The 23,241-nt window shown below is 57.8% G+C and overlaps 1 protein-coding gene and 1 non-coding gene across 6 annotated transcripts in view; both read left to right on the forward strand.

Annotated features, from left to right (window-relative positions):
• The first annotated feature begins 9,433 nt into the window (after positions 1 to 9,433).
• On the forward strand, positions 9,434 to 9,505 carry TRNAY-GUA. Its single transcript has one exon. It is a non-coding gene; the product is annotated as a tRNA-Tyr (tRNA).
• Positions 9,506 to 12,810: 3,305 nt separating this feature from the next.
• Positions 12,811 to 23,241, forward strand: part of PKD1 (polycystin 1, transient receptor potential channel interacting) — a 39,108-nt gene continuing 28,677 nt past the window's right edge. For all 5 annotated transcript variants that reach the window (XM_043456115.1, XM_043456118.1, XM_043456116.1 and 2 more), the window contains exon 1: positions 12,811 to 13,239. In XM_043456115.1, the coding sequence (XP_043312050.1) occupies positions 13,025 to 13,239 (215 nt within the window). In that variant the 5' untranslated portion in view covers positions 12,811 to 13,024. The remainder of the gene's footprint in view (positions 13,240 to 23,241) is intronic.

The following is a 23,241-nucleotide window of genomic DNA, read 5'->3' on the forward strand; positions in this document are numbered from 1 at the left end:
CGGCCTCCCGCCGCCGCCGCCAATGACCGCTCGGGGGCGGGTCCATGCAAATGAGGCGGCCGCCCTGGGGGCGGGGCCCGGGTCCAGGGTCCAGGAGCGCAGGGTCCCGGAGCCTCTGCGCCTGGGGGGCGGTTACCGCCCTGTCCTGCGCCCAAGGGTCCCTCTCCATAACTGCACCCGGGCTTCGGTGCGGGTGTGGGGCGGTGGGTCTGGGTGACCGAGCACTCGGCGTCCTGTCCCTCCTCTGCTGTGCACCACTCCGCCCCGCGCTGCCCCTTGCTCGGTGACCCCCGCCCCCGGACTACCTCCAGGCCCGGGACGAGGAGAGAGGGGGGCACTGAGGCAGCGGGCCTGCGTAGGATGGGCACCTGGGACTCGATCCCATCTCAGCCGGAGGTGCCACCTGGCCTGCTGCGGCACCACCCCCTCCCTTACAGGCAGATAGGTCCAGGAAGCTCCAACACTCCGTGCTTGGCAAACAAACCCGGGTGCGCCCCGCCTCCTGGGGCTCAGCTGACAGCTGGTTATCAGAGGCAGGACGTAGGGGCCAGGTTGAGTGGCAGGGCCGAGGCAGCCTGGCGCTCTCCCCCGGAGCTTCTGTCTGTTGGGCTCAAGCTTCAGGATCCCTGGGGAAAGGGAAGTCAGTGTCACAGCCAGTGGCATGCCCTCTGAGCATCCACTCTCCTAGGGCTCTGCCCTCAGGGACCTGGGAGGTGAAGGAGGTGGGAGGCCAGGCTGTGGCTGGCTCCTGGGCTTTCCAATGCTTTCGAGTGCTGTCAGTTGAGTGCTGGGGCCTGGCAGACTCCTCTGCAGGGCCTGGCACCTCTGTCCCAGGACTGCCACCCAAGATGCTCCGGGTTTTGAGGATGAGGCTGAGTTGGTCTGGGAATCCTGGGAGTGGTGAGCCGACATGCCCTTCTCCCAGGGCTTGCAGGCAGCAGGTACAGATGAAAGGCAGCTTCCTGCTCTGCACGCCTCTGTCCTGAGACGTAGCCACTGTCATTGGGACCCTGGGCCCTTGAGAGGCCTGAGCCCTCTCAGCTGGCTGCGCCTGGAGTCCAAATAATCACAGCATGCAGACGCTGCCTCTGGGGCTCAGAGGTCTAGGCAAACACAGATGGAAGGATGCCACCCAGCCAAGCAATTCCTCGAGAGGGCTGGCAGGGCCATGCATGAGAGGGTTGGGGCAAAGCTGCCCTGCACTGAAGGCCATCATGTACTAGGTGCAGGTGGGTGCTGCTGACGATCAGATGGGAAACCAAGGCTGGGGGTTGGCAGGGGGCTTGGGGGAGAAGGACCGGGAAGGGAGCTGTCTGGTCACCAGGCAGGAAGCCAAAGAGCTGGGATATCTACGTGGGAACTGCGGCTCTAGAGAGCATAAAGCAGGGCTTACCTAGAGGTTCCCTGGAGAGAGACCCATCCCTCAGGGCCTTGTCAGAGCTGGGGATCCAGCTGAGGGCCTCCTGACCTCCTTGACTGTCTCTCTCCTCTGGTTCCTCAGTTCTTCCAGGTCACTGCCCAGATGTGTGGTTGGTGAGGCCTGAGTTTGGGGTGTTGGGCTCCCACAGCCGTGGCCCTGGGGACTCCAGGTATCTCACTCCCACGAGGCTGGCCCAGGGTCTCAGCACGGTGGTGCCCACTGACCCTGGCATCCTAGTCCATGGGCTCTCTTCCTCTTCCTGCCAGCTGCTGCCAAGGCATGGGAAGTGCCAGGGGTTTGAGTGCCCTAGGGGTGGGACTACAGATGAGGTGTCCTGAGTTGGTGGGAGGTTGGCTGCTGGTAGGGTAAAAAGGAAGAGAGGAGGCTGGCAATCCAGAAAGAGTGGGAAGCTAGGAGCAGAGGGAACTGAAAGCAGTGGAGAAAGACTTGACCTTGCAACCTTTAAAATTGGGAGAGTATGTGAAAATTCATGTCTCTGGTTTCTCTTGAAAAGAGGGAATTCTGAGTCCCTGGCCTGCAGGTCCCCTCTGCCTTCCTGCAGTTCTCCTAATCTTTGATCATCATGTCTTCTAGTTCCTCTGTTTGCCATCTGTCTCACCCTCTGGGATGTAAGCTCTCTGGGCACAGGAAGCAGCTTGTCTTGGTCACTGTCATATCCCTGGCAGCCGGCTCCAGGCCTCAATAAACAGTTATGAAATTGGTGAAAGAAGTATGAGCTAGAAATGTGGGCCCCACTTCAAGAGGACACATTGTTGCCAACACGGATTTGAGGGAGAACATGCCTCCACAGGCAAGAAGAGTAAGTCTAGTGTGTTGAGTAGTGAGAGCAAGACCTTGTGGAGGCGGGGCATTTGCACCGGGCTTTGAAGATTGAGCAGGAGTCCAACAGGAGACAGAAACTTGCCAGGTGGAGGGAGTGAGTATGTGTAGATTCAGAGAGCCAGGAGGTGGGCACTTTGAGTAGAAGAGGCCAAAGTGTGGTCCAATTGCTTGGAAGAAATGAGAGGTGATTCGATTGGTGACAAAGGAGGGGGCTAGATTGGAAGGTGAATTTAAATGTTTTTCCTAGGAGCTTGGAAGTTGTTCGGTGGGAAGTAGGGAGCCATGCATGGTTTCTGAAGAGAACAACAGTGAGAGGGTGCTGCTAAAGGAACAGCGGGTGTGGCCAGGAGGAGCTGGGTGGTGCAGGGTGTGGACAGGGAGGTGAGTTTGAGGGGTCTGCAGGAGCCCAAGGAGGGCTAACGAGGACAGAGGGGAGACAGAGTCTGCAGGCCTGGAGGGGAGGCAAGAAAGAATCCGGACCCTGCAGGGTGCCCGGCTGGATTCAAGATGACAGGTCCTTTGCAGCTCTTCCCAGTGAGAGGAGGGTCTATGGCGGCTGTCTGTGACCGCTGTGACTGATGCAAGTGACCCTGGGCCTGTTTCTGGACCATGCCCTCCAGGCTAGCAGCTCTCCTTTCCTGGCCCCTCGAACACACATTCTTGGGACCCAGCTGCCGCCCTGTGAGAAAGCTCGAGTGGCCTGGCAGAGAAGCCCAGGTGGAGAGGACCTCACCTGCCAGCCTTGTGAGCCAAGACACCCTGGCAGGTCCCAGGGAGAGGAGGTGAGCCCCGCCCATGCTGCAGACGCTGAGCACGTGGAGATGTCTGTCACACAGCCCTGGACACGGGCACCCAGCAAGGGGAGAAGCGGGCCCTGTGGTGGGAAAGGTCAGCAGAGCGGCTCTGGCTGGAGCTGGGGGTCTTCAGACCTGGAGAGGAGATCTCCCCAAGGCAGGCTAGGTCCCCGAAGTGGGGGTTGGAGCTGAAATGAACCCTGGGGCTGAGGTAAAGGTGAGGATGAAGGCTGTGTCTCCCTGGGGAGGGGGTACCTACCAGCGCTTGGCCCTTCTGGCTTAGGGCTAGCCCTGCCTGATACAGAATCTGCTTGCAATGCAGGAGACCCCAGTTCGGTTCCTGGGTCAGGAAGATCCCCTGGAGAAGGGAAAGGCTACCCACTCCAGTATTCTGGCCTAGAGAATTCCATGGACTGTATAGTCCATAGGGTTGCAAAGAGTCCGACGTGACTGAACGACTTCCACTTTCACTGCTGGGCGGGGAGGGGCTGCACAGTTCTACATCCCAGTAAATGGATGGAACCACCCCAGGAGTCACTCCTGGACCCTCTCTCCAGCACCGTCTGCTGGCCCGGTCCCCTGGTCCGGGGCCTTCAGCTCCTACTCTCTGCCTTCTGACTTGCCCATCCATATGTCTGACCCCCTAGTCCTAGAGTGATGTGTGCTGTGAATCCCCAGCCATGGAACCCTCTTGAACCTATGGCCTCGTACAGTCTCTCTCTGGTCCCTGATTTTCCAAGCACTCTGGCTTCACTGCTCAGCCACCGAGTGCGGCCCTCAAGCCAGGCAGCCTCAGGCAGGAATGAGAGTCCTCCCTGACCTTCCTTCCAGGCTCTGCTTGGATCCCCCTCCTCCGGGCAGACTTCCTGGGCTCCTCGCGCCCCCAGTCTTGTACAGGCACATGGACACTCACGCTTGCTCTCCAGTGGTTCCTGGGGGACTGTGCTGCCCCCGCGTGTCAGTGAGGTTCCTGAGGACAGTGTCCATCCTGCCCACTCCTGCCCTCACCACACACTTTTGAGGGTCAGCCCAGGACTGAGCAGAACAGAGCGAGGCTGGACTTCAGGCTCCTTTAGCCAGAGGGGAGGGGCAGAGTCCCCAGAACTTGTGCCCTCAGAACACCTCCCAAGAAGACAGTCCTGCAGATCTCAGCGGTCTGCAATCTCAGGGAGAGGGACCCTGGCTGGGAGTGGTGCCCGAAGGCAGGGGCCCTGCTGGGCATGTGGTACCCGCTGACCGCCCCCCAGGTATGCACACTCTCTGAGCCCGCTCTCCTCTCTGTGAGCTGAGGGGGTGGAAGGAGCTGATCTCCAAGGTCCCTTCCAGCTCAAACACCTTATGTTCCATGAGATCCGCGTGAACGTTGCCATGGAGACGTCAGAGAGGATCTGCGACAGCACGGATGTGACTGAGGAGTCACCTGAGGAAGCGGCTGGTGTCAGAGGAGCCCTCCCCACCCCCTGCCACCCCCGAGGCCCTGGTGCCAAGGGGACACGCCATGTGCCCCGCATGCCCCCATGAGACCCAGTGGGTATAAGGAATGCGTGTCCATCGCTGCCTACGGGGAGAAGGACCGACTGGCACTGGGGGGAGGGGTGTGTGTGTGAAACACAGCGCTGTTCCCTTGCAGGTGTGGATGTGAGGTCCGCCCCCTGTCCTTGCTTCCCACGGCCGCTCAGGAACTGGCATCTGGCTGCTCTTGGCAGTCTCGAGACAAAAAGCGTGCCAGTCGCAGTGTGGAAAGTGTGGGGGGGGCCTCGCTCTGATCCAGCCCCTGCACTGAGGCCCCAGGTAGGCGAGACCTCTGGGCTCAGAGCACCCCCAGCTGCCGCGTGGCTCCCGAGTACCACACGTGGCCTCCTGGCAGGGGAGGCCTCGGTGTCGGTGGGAAGGAATAAAACGAACCCCGTGTAACCATGACAACCACTGAAGTCTGCAGCTGGCTGCCCCTGGAGTGGGCCAAGCTCTTCACTTGCCTCATCTCGTCTTTTTTCTTAATTATAAAAATATTATATATATGAGTTTTGCAGGCACATCAGCTGCACAAAAGGGAAAGGCAAGAATAAAAGTCCTTGTTCTGGGACTTCCCTAGTGGGCCAGTGGTTAAGAATCTGCCTTCCAATGCAGGGGACTTGGGTTTGATTCCTGGTCATGGAAGTAAGATCCCACATGCCTCGGGGCAACTAAACCCGTGTGCCACAGTGAAGACCCAGCACAGCCCCCCTGAAAACGTCTCTCCCCCACCCCCAGATCATGTCCTTCAGGGGTAACCACTGTAGCTTTGGTAATGGCTCCTGGGTGAGTTCCTTACAGCGGCTAAACACATTTCCACAGACACAGCAGCACAAAGCAACTCAACTTGGCCATCCTGCGCTTCGGAGGCCAGAAGCGTGAGATGAACCTTGTGGGGCTGAAGTCAAGGTGTCAGCAAGGCGGGGTCCTCCTGGGGGTTCCAGGGCAGAGTCCCTGACCCTTCAGCTTCTGCTGGCCTCCAGCTCTTCTTCGCTTGTGGCCACATCACTCCAGTTTCCACTTCTACAGGCACCTGGCCTTCTCCTCTGCCATCAAAACTTCTTACAAGGACGCTTGTGATTACAGTGCATTTAAGGTCCGCCTGGATAGTCCAGGGTCATTCCCCATCTCGATGGTTCATTTAGTCACATCTGCATTAACTTTTGTCATATGAGGTAGTGTTCACATCTTCTAGGGATTAGGACCTTGATGTCTTTGGCATCCTTCATTCAGCTGAAACAGGGCCATTCAAGTTTTTATTTTGGGACTTTGAAACAAGGTTTCTGTGACTGAGCAAACCTAAAAAAAGTCACTGGATTATGGATTTCTTTTTCTATCTTATCTTTGTCCCAGTTTTTTTAGGTATCCAAATTATGTTTACGAAGTACATTGCATATTTATGCGTAAGCATGCATAAAGCACATTGAGATGTGATCCTTGTTCTCTAAGAGTATCAATAAAATCACAACTAACTGATCTTCCACATTTGATAGGATTTTCCCATTAAAAGAGCTGGACTAGGGACTCACCTGTGTAGGAGTTCCATCCGGAAACTAAGATCCCACATGCTGCAGAGTGTGGCCAAAAAATGTTTTTTTAATTAAGAAAAAAAAAAAAAAGATCTAAGTGTCTTTTCCTGGCAAGGCTCTGATATATTTTCAATTTCTTCATTGGATGTTAGTTTTTTATTTTTTCTTGAGTCAGTTTTTATAGTTTATATTATTTCAACATGTTTCTAGACAAAAAATTTTTAGATAAAAATATTGCACATAATCTCATAATTTTTCACTCTTTATTTCTGTGAATAAACCTTCATTCTTAATCTTAATGTGCTGTATTTTATTTTCATCTCTCCGCTATACTTGCCAGGAGGTTTAAAAAAGAAACTTAATAGCCTTGCTTATTAAAAATAGCTCTTGATTTTATTAATCAATTCTACTTTCCATTATTTTACTTCTTTATTTTTGGGCGTCCTGGGTCTTTATTGCTGTGCAAGGGCTTTCTCTAGTTGTGGCAAGCGGAGGCTCCTCTTTGTTGAGGCACGGGCTGCTCTCTGCAGTGGCCTCCCTTGTGGGGCACGGGCTCTAGGCAAAGGGGCTCAGCAGCTGTGGCGCACAGGCTTAGCTGCCCCGCGCCAGAGACGGAACCTGTCCTCTGCATTGGCTTCTTTTTTAATGTTTTGGCCAAGAGGCATGTGAGATCCTAACTCCCTGCCTAGGGATCAAACCCATACACCCTGCGCTGGAAGGGAAAGTCTTAACCACAGGATCACCAGGGAAGTCCCTACTTTTTCTTTTCAAAATCGTTAACTGATACTCTTAACTTTCTAATTTCCTTCCTTCTACTTTGCTTTGGTTTATTTTATAGTTGTGTTTCTAGAATGTTGACAAGGATGTTTAACTTATATACTAGTTTGATATTCCATGATCATCACTTTAAAAAAGTAATGTTATCAGTTTCTCTCCATGTACAACTTTGTGTACCACAGATTTGGTAAGATATGTGCTCATTACTAGTCATTTCTATAGATAATCTGATTTTAATCTTGATTTTAAATTATTAAAAGTTAAAAGATTGAAAAGAGGGTATTTCAATTTCTAAATGGTAAGATTTTTAAATATCAGGTTTATTGGGGCATAATTTATGTACACCTGTTGTTGGTTTAGTCGCTCAGTCGTGTCTGACTCTTGTGATCCCATGGACTGTAGCCAGCCAAGTTCCTCTGTCCGTGGGATTTTCCAGGTAAGAACACAGGAGTGGGTTGCTGTTTCCTTCTCCAAGGGATGGTCCTGACCCAGGGATTGAACCCATGTCTCCCACACTGGCAGGTGATTCTCTACCACTGTGCCACCAGAGAAGCCCTTCTGTATACTGACAGTCATCAGTTTTAACTAAACAGTTTGGTGAGTTTTGACAAATATCATTATTTAAGCATCATCATACTCATGACATAAAACATTTTTGTCACCTCCAAAATTTCCTCATGTCCCTTTGCAGTAATTCCCTCCTTCCACCCCTAGCTCCTGGCTACCACTGACCTTTTTGTCACTGTGAGTGTTTAAATATGTAAAAAACAACTTTATGAATGTCTAACACATCCAATAAGTGCACATTTTTAAAGTGTGCAATTTGATTAGTTTTGACATATGTGCACACCCATGAAACCATCACTGCAATTAAGATAATGGAGATATCCACCCCTTCCACATTTACGTTTCAATTACCTGAGTCATCAGGATGTCCGCCCTTGTCCCAGACCCTCAGTGAATGGCTCTTCAGGCTTTTACCCAGGTGAGCATCCCTGGGTTAAGGTGGGTTTGGGGAAGCCCCAGCTGTGAGCTAGACTCATGATGTGGTTAGCAGATGAAAGAACCCAGAGCACCTCTAGGGGGCAATGTTTCCTAAGGCCACTTAATTGCATAATCTTTTCCAGATACTTGGCAAAGTACTGTTACATAAACTAGAACTTATTAACTGTGTGGTTCAAACCCTCCATATCGTTACTGAATTTTAAAAAATTGTTCACTTGACTTGTACAGTTCAACGGAAGGTGTAAAAAGTCTTCCACAATGATTTTGTGAATTTTTAAGTTTAGCTGTGTTTGCTACTGTTCTTTTTTAGGGAACATAATGGTTCATTATATGTTCTACACAGATTGCATCTTTAATTAGTGCAAAAAATTGGACTCATTTCCCATTTACTATCTTTCGCTTTAGGTTTTATTTTCCTAGTATTAATACTGCCACTCCATTCTCTTTGTATCTTCATTTTTCTGTTTCTTTACTCTCAGCCTTCTAGGTTGTTTGTCTTAGCTGTGTCTCTATAAACAACATTTACCTGGACTTACTGTGCTTTATTATGAAAATCTTTGCTCTTTATCAAGGGAATTTAACTCATTTATATTTATAATGATCACCCATATGCGTGGTCTTATTTTGTGTTCTGGTTAATACACTGATTCACTGTTTCCTTTTTTAATTCTTTCCTTCCTGGACCAATCAGGTTTTCTTGTTTCTTTCCCCTCACCTCTAGTTTCCCCCTTTATTTTAAACTAATAGTTATCATTAACTATTAATAAAAAGCATTTACATCTATATTTTATCAAGAATTAAACATTTCTTGGACTTCTCTGGTGGCACAGTGGATAAGAATTCGCCTGCTAAAAAAAAAAAGAATTCGCCTGCGAATGCAGGGGACATGGGTTTGATCTCTGGTCCAGGAATATTCCACATGCCGTGGAGCAACTAAGCCCGTGGGCCCCAACTACTGAAGCCCAAGTACCTAGAGCCTGTGTTCCACAACAAGAGAAACCACCACAATAAGTTGGTGTACCACAACAAAGAGTAGTCCCCACTCGCAGCAACTAGAGAAAGTTTGCTTGCTGCAATGAAGACGCAATGCAGCCATAATTAATTAATTTTAAAAAAGAAACATTTCTCCAATGTCCCCCTCCCTGAATCAGGGAGGATCTTTGGCACATTTTATTTCCTCTGACTCACCAAGTGGTTTGTTGAAATAGTGTAGAATTTCATCTCCAGATAATTAATTTTCTTCTTTATACATGTGTCTTTCCAGGGGACTTCCCTGGTAATCTAGCAGTTAAGACTCTGCTCTTCCAGTGCAGGGGGCCCAGGATTGATCTCTGGTCAGGGCACTAGATCCCGGCAACTAAGAAGTCCACATGAGGCAGTGAAGATCCTGTAAGCCACAAGTAAGACCCAGCCCGGCCTGAATAAATAAATTTTAAGTAAGGATTCCCTGCTTCCAATGCAGGGGTTGCAAGTTCGATCCCTGGTCAGGGAACTAAAATACCACATGCCCTGGTGGTAAAAAACCAACCAGACTATATATATATATATGGGCTTCCCAGGTGGCTCAGATGGTAGAGAATCTGCCTGTAATGCAGGAGACCTGGGTTCGATCCCTGGCTTGGGAAGATCCCCAGGAGAAGGGAACAGCTACCCACTTCTTGCCTGAAGAATTCCATGGACAGAGGAACCTGGCAGTCTACAGTCCAAGGGGTTACAAAAAGAGTCGGACGCAACTGAGAGACTTTCACACACACACACACACACACACACAAACACACATATATATATATAATTTTTTTTGTATTTCAGAAATCCTTTTCAATCAATTGCATATATTCCACAATGACATTTAAGAAGTCCTTTAGACTTGGTTAATCCGTTTTGCTTATTTTGCATCACTCTTTCTTATGGGTGTATCTTCCCTCATCTTGAGTCCTTAAATCTTAACTGTTGGTCATTTGACTGGAATTAAAAAACTAGGGTTTGAGAAGTAATCTCAGTCCTTCCCCTTACCTGCTGTGTAACTGGGCAAATTTCTTAACCTCTCTGTGTCTTAGTTACGTCACTTAATAAAAGGAACAGTAATAGAACCCACCTCCTAGAGTCCTGAAGAGTGGATGGAATAAGGCCGTCAGTGCGTCAGTGCGTGGGTGGGGAGTTGAAAGATGCGGGTTTCCTCCCTCCAATCTCTCAGGAAGTTCTCACCACTAATCCTTTCATGCCCTGTGCACACACTCTCCTTCTCCGCAGTCCGTTTCTCCCTCTCTGTTGGCACTCTCCCCTTAGCCTGGAAACCGGTTCAAGTCTCTCCCATAGTAAGAGAAAACCTTGGCTCTCGCCCTGGCCCTGTCCTTCTCTCGTCCCTTGCCTCCCTTTCCTTTCATATCTGAGCTTCTAGAGACAGGGGAACAAGCCGTGTCTACACCCCACACTTGCTACCATCCTGCATCTCCCTCCTGCCGTCCCCTCCACCCAGTGGGCCCTCGGTAAAGGTCACAGTGAACACAGCGCCTTCAGTTTCCTGCAGCAACTGCGGCAGGGTGGAGGATGCATCGGGTGACCCTGGGGAGGTCTGTCCTGTAGGATAAGCTGGGGGACAGATGCTTGTGTCCCTTGGATGGCTGTGTGATGTGATGGGGGCTGGGGAGGCTTCCTGGAGGAGGAGTCACCTCCCCTGAGTCTGCAAGGGGGTGGGACAGAAAAGCATTCCAAGCCAAGGGAAGAACAGGGGGCAAGGCCAGGAGGTGGGAGGCTGCAGAGCGTTCTGGAAGCCCCACTGGGCGGTGCAGGGGGAACAGGGAGGGACAGCTGCACCCGCCCAGCCCTGCTCTGTGTCCGCAGCACAAGCCGCTGTTGGCTTCTCCCCTGGAGCTCTTCCCCCAGCGTTCTCACACGGGGCCTCAGATTCCTTCTGCTCCTCTGGCTCTCTCACTCAGACTCCCCCCCCCGCCCCCCGAGGCTTCCCCCCTCCCCAACTGCAGGTTGGGGTTCTCTGCCTCTGGACACTCCCACCTGCCCAGGTGTGCTCACCACCCCTCTGCCAGCTTCACACCCCACCTCCAGCTGCATTCTGGACACCTTCTCCAGTGGCCCCAGCCCCATCTGTCCAGAAGCCCCTCCTCACCTCCCCCCCTCACATCTCTTCTCCCTGCCCCCCCCAATACCAGGCCCCAGACAACAGTCTCTCCACCCATTCTGACACCTGCCCTCCAGGCAGGGCACCATCTGAGCCTCCTCCTCCCCCACCCACAGCCAGACCTGAGACTGTTCCCCACTTGGGCCTCCTCCCCCTCCCCTTGCTTCCTCCCGAGGAGCCCACCGTGGCTCCGCCTCCATGCCAGTGTTTCCAAGCGGGGTCCTCGAGCACTCCCTCTGTGACTCTTTGTCAAAAGGTCCCCGAGGCCCAGAGGTCTGCCGGCTTCATGATCCCTCCCTATTAGGATGGAAGTTCCTCCTTGGGTCTAACTTAAGCCCCTCCCCCAAACTGGGGACAAAGTGGGTTGTGAGAACTGAGTCTTGAGAACGGACCCCGCTGCTGGAGCAGGACCATCCACCGCCCCTACCCCCCAGAGCCTCTGCCTGCTCCTGGGTCACTGGCCTGTGAGGCTGGCAGGCTGTGCCCCGTTCATCACCAGCCGGGGCCTGAGCTGGGTCTTTCCTGGGTGTGCCCCTCTCCCAGTCCTAAAACAGGTTTGCTATGCCATGGCCCACTTGAGAAAGGGAGGTACCTGTGCTGTTTCACCTCCAGGGAATAGCAGGGTTTCTGTGTGCCCACATGGTGGTCCTACCAGGACTCCCCCAGAAGGTGGCCTCGGGACCTGGGCCCAGCACCTGTGGATTCAGTTGAGGCTGCCAGCTAGCTTAAGATGGAGCACACACAGGGAGCTGGGACGTCTCCAAACACAGCCTGACCCCAAGTCTCAGGACAGCGGGACAGGGGCTTAAGTGGGACAGAGGCCTTGCCCCCAGGGCAGTCTGGGGACCCCCTCCCTGTGTCTACTCTGTCCAGGCTCTGGTGGAGGGACTCAGTTGACCAACTTGGGTCAAGTATCCACTCATGACCGAATGGTCCAGCAATTTTATTTTTTTTTTTATTTTTTCTTTTATTTTATTTTTTCTTTATTTTAAAAGTTGATTCACATAACATAAAATTCACCCTTTTAAGAGCACAGTTTAGTGATTTTAGTATATTTGCAAGACTCTGCAACCATCACCACTATCTAACTCCAGAACCTCTCATCATCTCCAAAAGGAACACCATAGTCATTAGCAATCACTCCCCATTTCCTCTCCCTCTAGTCCAGGGAGCCACTAGTCTACTTCTTGTCTTTACGGATTTGCCTATTTTGGACATTTTAAAATAAATGGAATCGTATAATATGTTGTCCTTTGTGTCTGGCTTCTAACATATTTTCAGGATTCATCTGCGTTGTTCGGTTTGGATTCATCCCACCATGTGCGTTAGTTTCATAATTATGTCCTGAGCACAGAGAGGAACAAAAGCTCCCTTTGCAGAGTCACAGCACCGAAAAGCGATGCGCATTTATTGAGTGCCTACTGTATGCCAAGCACTCGGGAAACAGCCGTGGTGGAGGGGGACAGAGGCGCTGGGAGCGGATGAGCGCGCATAGCCGGGCCTTGGAGATGCCGGCTGGTGTTTTCAGTTCTGCTGTGACTGCTCCGGGGTGCTGAGGGCTGGGAGGCGCACACGGCGAGTAGACCCGAGCGAGAGCCGGGAGCAGCGGCCTGCGCTCCTTGAGAGCAGAGAGCAGAGCCGGGGGACGGGCGTACAGCCTGGAGCGAAGGGAGCAGCTCAAGACGCAAGGCCCACCTAGCACCGCCCACCGCCCACTACCCCGCGAGGGGCGGAGCCCCCGGGAGCCCCGCCCCGCGCCGCGCCGGGAGGAGGAGGAGCCGGCGGCCGGGCTGCACTGCAGCGCCAGCGCGCAAGCGGGCAGCGGAGGACCCGGCCGGCCCCGAGAGCCGAGAGGCTGTCGCGCAGGCAGACAGGCCGCGGCCGCCGCCGGATACAGCCCCGCTGTGAGCCATGCCGTGCGGGGGCCCCGCCTGAGCCGCGGCCGCCGGGGCCGGGGGCTCTCGGGCCCTCGGGAGCGGGCCGGGGCCATGCTTGCGCTGCCCTGACGATGCCGCCCGCCGCGCCCGCCCGCCTGGCGCTCGCCTTGGGCCTGGGCCTGTGGCTCGGGGCGCTGGCGGGGGTCCCCGGGCGCGGCTGCGGGCCGTGCGCGCCCCCCTGCCTCTGCGGCCCGGCGCCCGGCGCCGCCTGCCTTGTCAACTGCTCGGGCCATGGGCTGCGGACGCTCGGGCCCGCGCTGCGCATCCCCGCGGACGCCACCGCGCTGTGAGTAACGCGCGCCCGCCGCGCGGGCCCGGTGGTTGCCATGGCGCCCGGCGGCCGGCCGGGGCACGGGGCGCCTGCACCCTCCCGGGAGAAGCCGGCCGGGCGGGCCGCCGGCCTGGCGGGCCTCTTAGGGCGTGGGCGCGTCCCCGGCCTCCAGAAGGGGAAACGGGGTGCGGGCCAGGCCTCTCCCAGGGCGAGGCTCCAGCGTAGTGAGGGCGGCCCGACTAAATAAGGAAAACCTGGGCCCGCGGCCGGCTCTCAGCCCGCCTGGCCTCAGCCAGAGGAAAATAGGAAAATCCCGGATTCTGTGCAGGCGGAGACCGCGCGCCCGGCGGGGCCCCGGGAACGCCAGCAGACCCGGGTCCGTGGGCTCTGGCGGGGCTGGGCGGGGCGGGGCGGTCTCCGGCGAACACTTCAACGCTAATTAGAGACTAATAGGATGCGGCTTGGCCTGGGGCAATACCCAGCACCTGGGAGCCCTGGAGGAGGAAGCTGGGCTGGGCCGTGGAGGGCTATGATGGATGCTTAGAATTGGCCTGATGCTTGAAGTGGAAGGGGAAGACCGAGGGGCTGGACTTGGTCGAGCGCGGGTGTAGGGTACACCCCCATTGTGGCAGCTGTGGGGGTAGTGAGGGCAGGATGGGAGGAGGGTTAGGGTCCTCGCGGGCCTCATTTGTCTTGCTTAGCGCTCTGATGTTATCCTGGGAACAGTGGGTGACTGTGATTGCCGTGGAGGGGTTTAAAACGCTGAAAAATCATCCTCAGGTTTGCATTTTGGAGGAAATAATAACACGCAGTCTTTATGGAGAGCTCACCTACAGTCTCGGCCTGTGCCAAGGTGTGGTTGTGAGTTGTCACGTTTAACCCTCAGCCTGACCCTCTGAGGTGAGATGCAGCAGAGATGCCCATTGTACAGATGAGAACACAGGCCGGAGGTGACGGTGATGTGCTTTGTCCAAGCACAAGTGACCAGTAACAGCCGATGCCTGGCAGAGGCAGCGTTTGATTGAAAAGGGTGCAGGGAACTGAGATTTTCAGACAGTTGACCCCAGAGCTGGGGGCAGTCTCCCTGCCTGTGATACACATCCTCATGGCCCTTTCTGGGTGTTTCCAGACACCTCAGCTAGGACTCCACGGCTCCCTGGCTGCACACTGGAATCCCTTGGGGAGCGTTCAACATTCCCAGGCTTATTAAACCTTGGATTTGGTTTTGTAACAGCCCCTGGGTGACTCCGATGTGTGGCTGCCTCTTTTTAGGGGGACCCTCATGGTCTGTGTTCAGGCGAGTTTGGATGTTGAGGGTGGGGCAGGGGTGGGTGCTTTTCTTGGAGGGTTCCTCCTTGGGGCTCTTCTGGGTGTTGTGGGGGAGCTGGTTCTCCAGGGGCAGCGGCTGGGAGCCTGGAGGCCACACTGTTGTCTTGCTCCCTGACAGCTGAAGTGTTTGCCGTCACGGCCGTTCCTGCAGAGATGGGCTTCCTGTCTGCAGCCAGTGCCCACGTAATCATTTTGGATCCACCCCCAGCCCTTGTTTCTGGATGTTGTGAGCAAGGTTGCCTCCATCTCTGGTGGGCCGAGAGCTGCTGGGGATCAGGCCCCAGCTCCTGCTGGTTATTCCTGCTTCCTCGTCACCTGGCAGCAGGCTGGCCTCCAGGAGCTGTCCAGGAAATAAACGGTACTGGTAGGTTGGCCAGAGGCCTGCAGCAGGGAGCAGGCTCCCGGGCACAGTAGTGGAGCCTGAGCCTTGCGTGTGTCCACTTAGCCTCTGGACGTCCAGGGAGCTGGCGGCCTGGCCTGAGCCGGCAGGATTCCAGGGCTGCTGGCCCTGCAGCCTGGGAGGAGGGAGTCGGGGAACCGAGGAGACTTAACGTTCCAGTTGACACTCTGAAGCTGGCTCAGAGATTTCTGCAGGGCTGAGTGTGAGGAACCCATGGGAAACTGGACCCTTGACTGCAGATGCTAAGGCCCGCCCCCACGCCACCATCTGTTCTGTGTGGGCTGCCCCAGCCATCATCCTTGCCTGTCCACTCTGCAGACCCCCCACCCGCCCTCAGAGAGAGGGAGGCAGGTGAACCTTCTCTTCTCTAAGGGCGCAGAAATGAGGTCCGAGATGCCAGGGAGCCCCCTGGGGGAGGGTGTACGCGTCCAGGGGCCCCAGTGGGCCTGCCTCCTGGGTGTCACCCCTAGTCTGAGCCTAGGGGACTCGGGCCCGGCGTCTCTGTCATCAGCGTCGGGCAGGCACCCCTCCATTTGAGACTCCTTGGCCAACCTGAGGTGCTGCAGGACAGCTGTGTCCTGACTTGGGGAGGGGGACAAGGGCTGGCTGATGGGGGATTCGGGGCTTGCAGGATCGCCCAGGGTTTTGAGACCCCAGCCTCCTTGAGTTAAAGGATGCTTGCTGCTGGGAGGTGTCAGCCCGAACAGGATGACGTCATTCAGTAAAATGTGGTTGCGCTCCTGTTTTTAACGCTTTTATCCTGGAGAGTTTGAACTTGCACAGAAGTGGGTGGAAGAGCATGATGAACCTCACAGACCCACTGCCCTGTGGCCTGGCCTGCTGCTCCACCCTCACCCCCACCCCTTTTGGAAGCAAACTCCAGCCATCCTACTTTTGATCTGTTAGCATTTGGAAATGTATGGTGACCCCTGGATCACATGTGAGACGGCGTACAGTTCCCTGTCCCTTTCATGTCCAGCGTGTTCAGATCTGTGGCTGTCTCGGTGTTTTTAACTGTATTGAACTAGGCTCCAGGTAAGGTCCACGCAGTGGCAGTGCAGCTGGTTGATGTCTTTTAAATCTCTGTGGGTGTGCAGGCTCTCCCGTCTGTCTTCCCTCTCGTGTGATTTGCTGAAGAGACCCACTCCCGTGGCACCTGGGGTGGGGTCGTGTCTCCGTGTGTCCCTCTGCCCTTGGCGTCCTTCCCGGACGCTGCCGGTCGGGCCCAGAGCTGTGTTGGGTGGGGAGCCACATTTCACGTGCTCGAGCCACAGGACCAGTGGCTGCCGTGTTGGCCGGGCCCGCGCAGAGAGTTCTAGATGGGGCGGCACTGCTCCCGGTGCTGTCTGTCCATCATGTCCAGCGTGGCTGACTTTGGCCAGCCGCTTCTCGGGTGACGGCCAGGGGCTCCAAGTGGGCCTCGTACTGTCTCATGGATGTCTGGTCTAGGACCAGGCTCCGATCAGGGACTCAGTAGGGGTTTGCTTCACTGACTAGGTTATTGGGGCCTTGGGGTCTGCCGTTGGCTGGGGGCACCCAGGGCCTTGCCCTTCCTCACATGCTCCCCTAACTGATAGGGGGGTGTGGGGGGCTCTGAGAGATGCAGCCCCCGGGGAGCTGCGCAGGTGTGAGGGAAGGCGGGCATGGGGGAGGAGACCCCCCAGGCTCAGCGTGAGCCTGGCCTGTGTATAGCGCCAGGCACCATGCAGGCAGCCATGCATGTGGCGCCTGCTGCCTTGAGGGCTGGTGGGGCAGCAGAGGGTCCTGCCTCTGGGCCCTCCCGAGAGAGAGGGGGCCTGTCTGCCAGGTGCCTGGTCCTGTGCTCGGGGTCTTCAAGACCCACCTCTCTGAGGCTTTTATCACAGTGGAGCCAGTGTTAAAACCCAAACACCAGTGATAGAGAGGAGGCCGCTTTGCAGGGGCCCTTGGAGGGATCTCCAGCGTAGGTGACGCTGAAGCCAGTGCTCAGCGCTCGTGCGGGTGTCCCCCAGCGCCGGGAGAGAGCATCCCACATAGAGCGGACAGCCTGGCAGAGTCTCAGAGGCGCCAGGTGATGGAGGGGTGGGACGTGGGGCCTCTGGAGAGAGGGCAGTGGGGGCAGTATTGAAGGACCCAGGAGGGAAGCGTCATGACTGGCGTCTTCTAGAAAGAAGACCACAGGCTGGGGTGCAGAGATGTCTTGCGTGTGGAGCTGGTCTCCCCCTCAGGGTCCCTGGGCCGCCCGCTCTGGGAGAGGCAGACTGCGAGTGCGCGTCACACGAGCTTCCTGGTGAGAGCCAGACGGCAGAGCTGTGCGCACACCGCTCCTATGTGTAGCCCCTGGCAGGGTGGGCAGGTGAACGGGGAGGCTTCAGCTGCAGCTGTGATACTCGGGGAGCTGAAGGGACAGACAGAGCACTCCCAGGGCCCATAGCCCCTCTGGAGACAGGCAGGCCCCGGGGCAGTGAGGACAGCCACCGCCCTGGAGAAGAGCGGGGAACACGCGTCTTGTCATCTGTCTGATGAAGGCCTTGTAGCTAGAATACGTAAAAACTCTGTGACTCAAAGCTAAAAAGCGGGCAGAGGATCTGAGCAGACCAGTCTGCAAAGGAGACCCACAAATGACCAATAGGCTCGTGAAAACATGCTGTGTCTAGCTTTCAGGGAAATGCAGATCGAAACTCCAGGGAGATACCATTTCACACCCACTGGGCTGGCTGTCCCCAAAAGACAGGCAATACCTGGTGTTGGTGAGAATCCTTGTCTGCGGCTGGCAGGGATGGGCACACCTGGAAGACAGTCCGGCAGCTCCTCCGAAAAGTAAACGTGGAGTCAGCAGAGGGCCCGGCCGTTCTGCCCTCGGTGGAGACCTGGGAGAAACGAAACCTACGTCCACACAAAAACTTGAACACAAATGTCCATGGCAGCTCTGTTCAGAGGTTCTAGGAGGTGGAAACAGCCCCAGTGTGCACTGAGGATAGATATGTGCACAGAGTGTGGCCTGTCTGTAAAATACAGTTCGGCCTCGGGGAAGAGTGCGGTACTGAGGCTTGCTGCAACATGAGTGAGCCTTGAAAACGTGTTCCGTGACAGAACTCAGACGCAGAAGCCACGTGTTGTGTGATTGTACCGATGTGAAATGTCCAGAACGGGCAAGGCCATGGAGGTGCAAGCAGATGAGTGTCTGTAGCTGGGGTGGGGCTGGGGTTGGGGGTGGTGGCCAAGCACGCTGGTTCTCCCCCTCGGGGGGTGAAATGGTCTGGAATTAGGGGTGGTTGCCGAGCCCTGAGAGTACACGGAAAACCACTGAACTGTATGCTCTGGAAGGGTGACCTTTATAGTTCGTGGATTAAAAAACAGACCCCCAAAGAAAGTATCCAGGGGGGCGCACCCCCTCCTGTTCCCACATGGTCTCCCTGCCTGGTTGCGGCAAGCAGGACTCTGCTGAGCTCTCCGTCCGGCGGTGTGGTGCCATTCTACAGACCAGGAAACTGACGCTCCCAGAGGTTGAGTCGCTTCCTGGGGTTGCCTGGTTGGTGGGCTATGGCAGAGAGGTGGTCTGGGCGCGCTCGAGGCCTCTTCCTGGAGCTGCACTCGGGGCCCTGGGGTTCGGCGCCAGCAACCAAGGTTAGGGTGGGGTGTGTTCGTAGGGGACCAGGTGGGCTCTGACTCAGCCCCAGCTGCTCGCCCGGCCCTGCCCACCAGCTCCCTCCTCCCAGTTCCCTTGGCTGTCCTTGCTCTGGTCCTTCCCAGTGACCCCGCAGGAGAAGCATGGGGCAGACCTGGTTCCCATCCCAGCCCCTCCGCTTCCTGTGTGACGGTGCCCAGGTCGCTCAGCCTCTCTGAGTTTCAGTTGCCTCCCCTGCATTTGGGCACCGTGAGTGGATGCGCCTGATGTGGTTGTGGGCCTCAGAGGTGAGGGTGTGCGGTGTCCCCACAGCACTCGCTTGATGGTGGCCACATAATCCTAGCTGTTGCCAGAGTGGCCCCCCAGGCCCTTCGGAGTGAGCTCAGAGTCCACCGCCGGTCCCCAAGTGCTGGCCGGGAGCTGGGCCCCTAGGACCTGCCCGCTGCCGAGCACACAGGCCTGAGGGGAGGCGCCCTTGCTGGCGCACGTGTGACTGCTGCTCAGACCAGATGCCTCCTGCCTCTGGTCTGGCCTTCGAGGTGCCTTCACTACAAAGCCAGGTGGCTGGGGGGATGTATCGTGCCAGGCACGTTTCGCTGGTGTTTTCATCCTGGTGTTATGTGTCTGTGTGTTCCACGCCTTCCCGTGTGGATGTGTAACACGGTGAAGGTATAAGGCAGTGCCACCCGCGGGTGGGCGTGTGGGGACCCTGGCTCCCGAGGGGGACCCCGGCTGGGGTTTGGTTTCAAGTGAGGAAGCCATTTTGGATGAGACATGCAATTTCCTTTCCGGAACATTCTGCCGTGCCAGCGCCACAGCGGGAACCCAGCCGGGCCCAGCCTGCCGAGCGCTGGACTGAAAACAGCCCGCTCCTGCCGCGCCGTCTGGGGTGGCAGCCGGCCGGCCCGGCGCTGGGCTGACCGGCGGGCCGGGTGCCGGCAGTCTCGCTGGAAAATGCGGCTCACGCGTGTCCTTTCTTCCCGGAACACCTCGCTCCTCACGGCTTGGCAGCTGTTTGTGCCGAGGGGCCCGGCCGTGCCCAGGCCGAGTTGGGCGGGGGCTGCGTTTGGGGGCCTTCTCCCCCTGAGGCACCCACGGGCCCGGGCCGGGCAGAGCGTGTCCCCAGTTCTGAGCCCTGGAGTCCACCCTGGGGTCCTGCAGGGCCGCCCTGGAAAGGGCCATGCCCTGCGGCAGAGGCCAGCCTGGCCCTTGCCAGGCACTCAGACCCCATGCCCACAGGCCGAGCCTTGGAGCCCCCTGGGCAACAAAACTGCCTGCCGCCTGGGCCGACATGTCTGCCCCTCACCAGGCGGGGTCGACCCCGGGGACTGAAGCATGGCCCTCAGTCCCCAGCTGGGGGGGCCCCATCCTGGCCTGGTTAGTGCCCTGATGGAGGCCGCTTCTGGGTGGGCTGCCCTGAGGAGGCCCCTCCTCGGGGCTCCCTTCCCCGCAGCGGCCTGTGGGTTCAGGGCCTTCCCAGGTGGGCAGCCCCACACTGGACGCCTGGGCCTCGTCCCGCTGACAGCTGAGCCGCGGGCTGGCCACGCCCTGCGGGGAGCCCCTCCACGTGCCCTGGAAACGAGGCCCCTCCTGTCTGACGCCCGAGACGGATGCCTGGGGCTCCTGCGGCCTCTCCCCTGTTAGAGGCCTGGACCCCCCCTCTCTGGTCCCCCGGCCTCGTCAGGAGCCAGATGGGGGTGGGCAGCTCCAGCCAGGCCCCCCGGGCCCCTCGCCTGCCTCTCACCCTCTGCGTGTTTTTCTTCAGATCAGCTCTCTCCCCAAAACTTGAATTCATTAATTTAAACATCATTTCCGGCCCTGGAAGCCAGCCTTGCTCACCATAAATAGAAGTGCATGAAGACAGAGCGAGGTTACCAGACTCAGACTGACCCACCCCGTCCCGCTGCCAAAGGGAGCCGTTACCGCCGCGTCGGGTGGGGGCACCGGGTCTGGACCTGCCTGCGGGGTCCCAGGGGCCTGGGGCTGGCCTGTGGCCTCTTGCCCCTTCCGCCTGGGCCTGGCTCCCGAGGGGATGTGGTGGGGGTCCCTGTTTCCCCGGAGCCCTGGGGCTGCCGCAGAGAGGATGGGGCGGTGGGGGCGGGGGTGTCCTGGCCCGCCGGGGGAGGTGGCTGCTGGCCCGCCACGCGGTTACGTAACGTGCAGGCCGCTCCTCCAGGGCCCGCTCCCCAGCCTTGTTTCCAGCGTGGCGGCCAGCGCTATAGGGTGGGGTGTGGGCTGGGGCCTGGCGCCCGTCTCCACTGCTGACCACACGTGTCTGGAATGTGCAGATGTTTCCTTGGGGGCTCCGGCTGGCCCCCAGACCCCGCTGGGCATCTGGACTGGGGAGTGGGCACCCGCCCCCAACTCCCCGCCTGGGCTGAGGGGGAAACTGAGGCTGCCGGGGGCGGCAGGGCGGGTCCCTCCAAGTCCCCATCTCTAGGAGGCGATGTCCTTGCAGCCACCCGGGCTCAGGAAGGGCCCTGTCCTTGGGCTCCGCCTCGGACACCTCTTCCCTCTCAGCATTGCCCCACGGCCCGCCCCATCTCTCCACTGGGCCCTGAGACATCCTCTCCCCTCTGCAAGGCCTGGGGCTGGAGGCAGGGGCTGGGTCCAGTGGAGGGGGGGCTCAGTGCTTTCCCCCGGGCCCCTCCGGCTGGTGGAAGCAGGGATCCCCCACTCCCAGCTCCTGCTACAGCAGGAGAGTTCAGGTTGGGAAGGACACACTCCCCCGGGAGGCTGGGTGTCTGACTCGGGAGACAGATGGGGGAATTGGGCCTGCCCCAGGGTGTGGGCGGGGCAGACGGGGCTCTGCAGTGACTGCTGGGAGCTGGGGGGAGGAGGGGAAGGCTGGGGCCTGGGGGTCGAACAGGGGTCTTCCTCCCCAACACCCCTGCCTGTCTCGGGTCAGGAGAGGGAACAGCATGGTCGTTAAGAAGCCTCCTTCCAGTGCAGGGGACGCAGGTTCGATCCCTGGCGGGGAAGCTGAGATCCCACATGCGGCGGGGCAGCTAAGCCCGCATGCCGCCATGAAGAGTCTGATGCAGCCAAATAAATACATACATAAATAAAGAGAGGGAACAGAAGGGGAGGGGTCGTGTGTGAGGACACCCCCGTCTCAGTCCAGGGCTGTGGGCAGTCGGGGGCCAGCCTCCTAGCCTGGTCCCTGGTGCCCAGGGAGCTGACATGTCTCGTGCTAGTGTGGGTGTGTGGGCCGCAGGTCCCCCCTTCCCCTCCCACCTTGGGGTCCCCGGAAGTTGCTGGCCTGGCCCCGGGAGGTCCAGATGACCCAGAGGGTTGACCCCGTGTGGCCCAGCCCTCTCGGGTGCGTGCTCTCCTCCCCGTGGGGATGGCTGCCCACCGTGGCGTTTGGCCAGCCGCCCTGCTGGGCTCCTGTGGGTGGCTCCCTGGGCTGGCCATGTTCCCCACCCCGACTTGGTAAGACGGGGAACCAAGTGGGGGCAGGGCGCAGAGGAAACCCGAGGGGCTGGAGCGGGGTGGGGGCGGCCCTCAGCAGCCTTGGCGGTCCCCGAGAACGGTGGCGACAAAAGCAGACGGAGATGTGGAGAGGTGGCCGTTCAGAGCTGTGAGACTCCAGCAGAGTCCGCCCCCAGGGTCCCCTCTGCCCGGCCCCCCAGCCCCCCCAGCTAGCCCCGTTACCCTTCCGCACGCTCCCAGGCGGCTCTGTCCTGGGCCTGCCTTCAGCCTGCAGGGTCTTTTTCTGCACCTGGGCCCTGGGCAGGCCCAGGGGAGTCCCGGCGAGGGGCTCCCTGGGGCGGGGAGCGTGTGGCCCTGCCCCTCGGGCAGGGGTCGGGGAGCCTCCTGGGGGCAGCTGGGCAGGGCTGGGTGGAGGACTGAGCCAGGCGGTGGGGCAGTGGGGCCAGGGCGGCGTCCTGGGGGTGGTGCTGGCCGAGTGGCGGGGCTACCAGAGTCGCCCTGCCCCCTCCCGCCCTGGTTTTCTGGCACCATGGTGATCAGGAGCCAACCACAGATGGCTCCCAGGAGCTGCCACTAATGATGGATTTTCCAGAAAACGGGATGTGGAAAAACACTGCAGGGCTGGTCCTCCTTTCTCTTCCGCTCGAGGCCCTGGTGGGGGCGCCGTCCCTGGTGCCCCTGGGTAGGGGCCTCAGGCCTGCACGCCCCCTCAAGCCCCACTGTCCCCGAGGCCCACCTTGGGGTCCTCTGACGGCCGGGGGGTGAGGCTCCTGCAGCCCCACCCCGGAGGCTCGGGCTCCACAGCTGTGCCCCCTTCAGCCCCCGCGTGGGTCTTGCTGAAGTTTCTCATGGCCTGCCCCGCCCCCCGACCCCGGGGCACTGAACTTAACGTCGGGTGGAGTCTGGCTGCGTCCCCTGGTCTCCCGGCCTGTCTCTTCCACCCTGGGGACGGCCTGGGAGCCCCAGCAGCTTGGTGTGGGCTTGTGTGCATTGGTGTGGGAGGCACTATGTCTCCCTGTTTTTTAAAGTAGATGTGACTGTTCCCAGCTCTTTATGATGGACGCCACTTCCATCAGTGGTGTCAGCGGTGCTGGGGAGCCTTCCCCAGGCTGTCCGGTGAGAGCCCGGCGTGCTCTGGCGATCCTCTGGGTAGCAGGACTCCTCCTGGTAGCTTTGTGGGACAGATCAACAGGATAAACTCAGAATCTGCCTCTGAAATCTTCACCAGCCATTAAGAATCCAGGGT

Source organism: Cervus canadensis, chromosome 32 (assembly GCF_019320065.1).
Source record: "Cervus canadensis isolate Bull #8, Minnesota chromosome 32, ASM1932006v1, whole genome shotgun sequence".
NCBI classification, from domain to species: domain Eukaryota; kingdom Metazoa; phylum Chordata; class Mammalia; order Artiodactyla; family Cervidae; genus Cervus; species Cervus canadensis.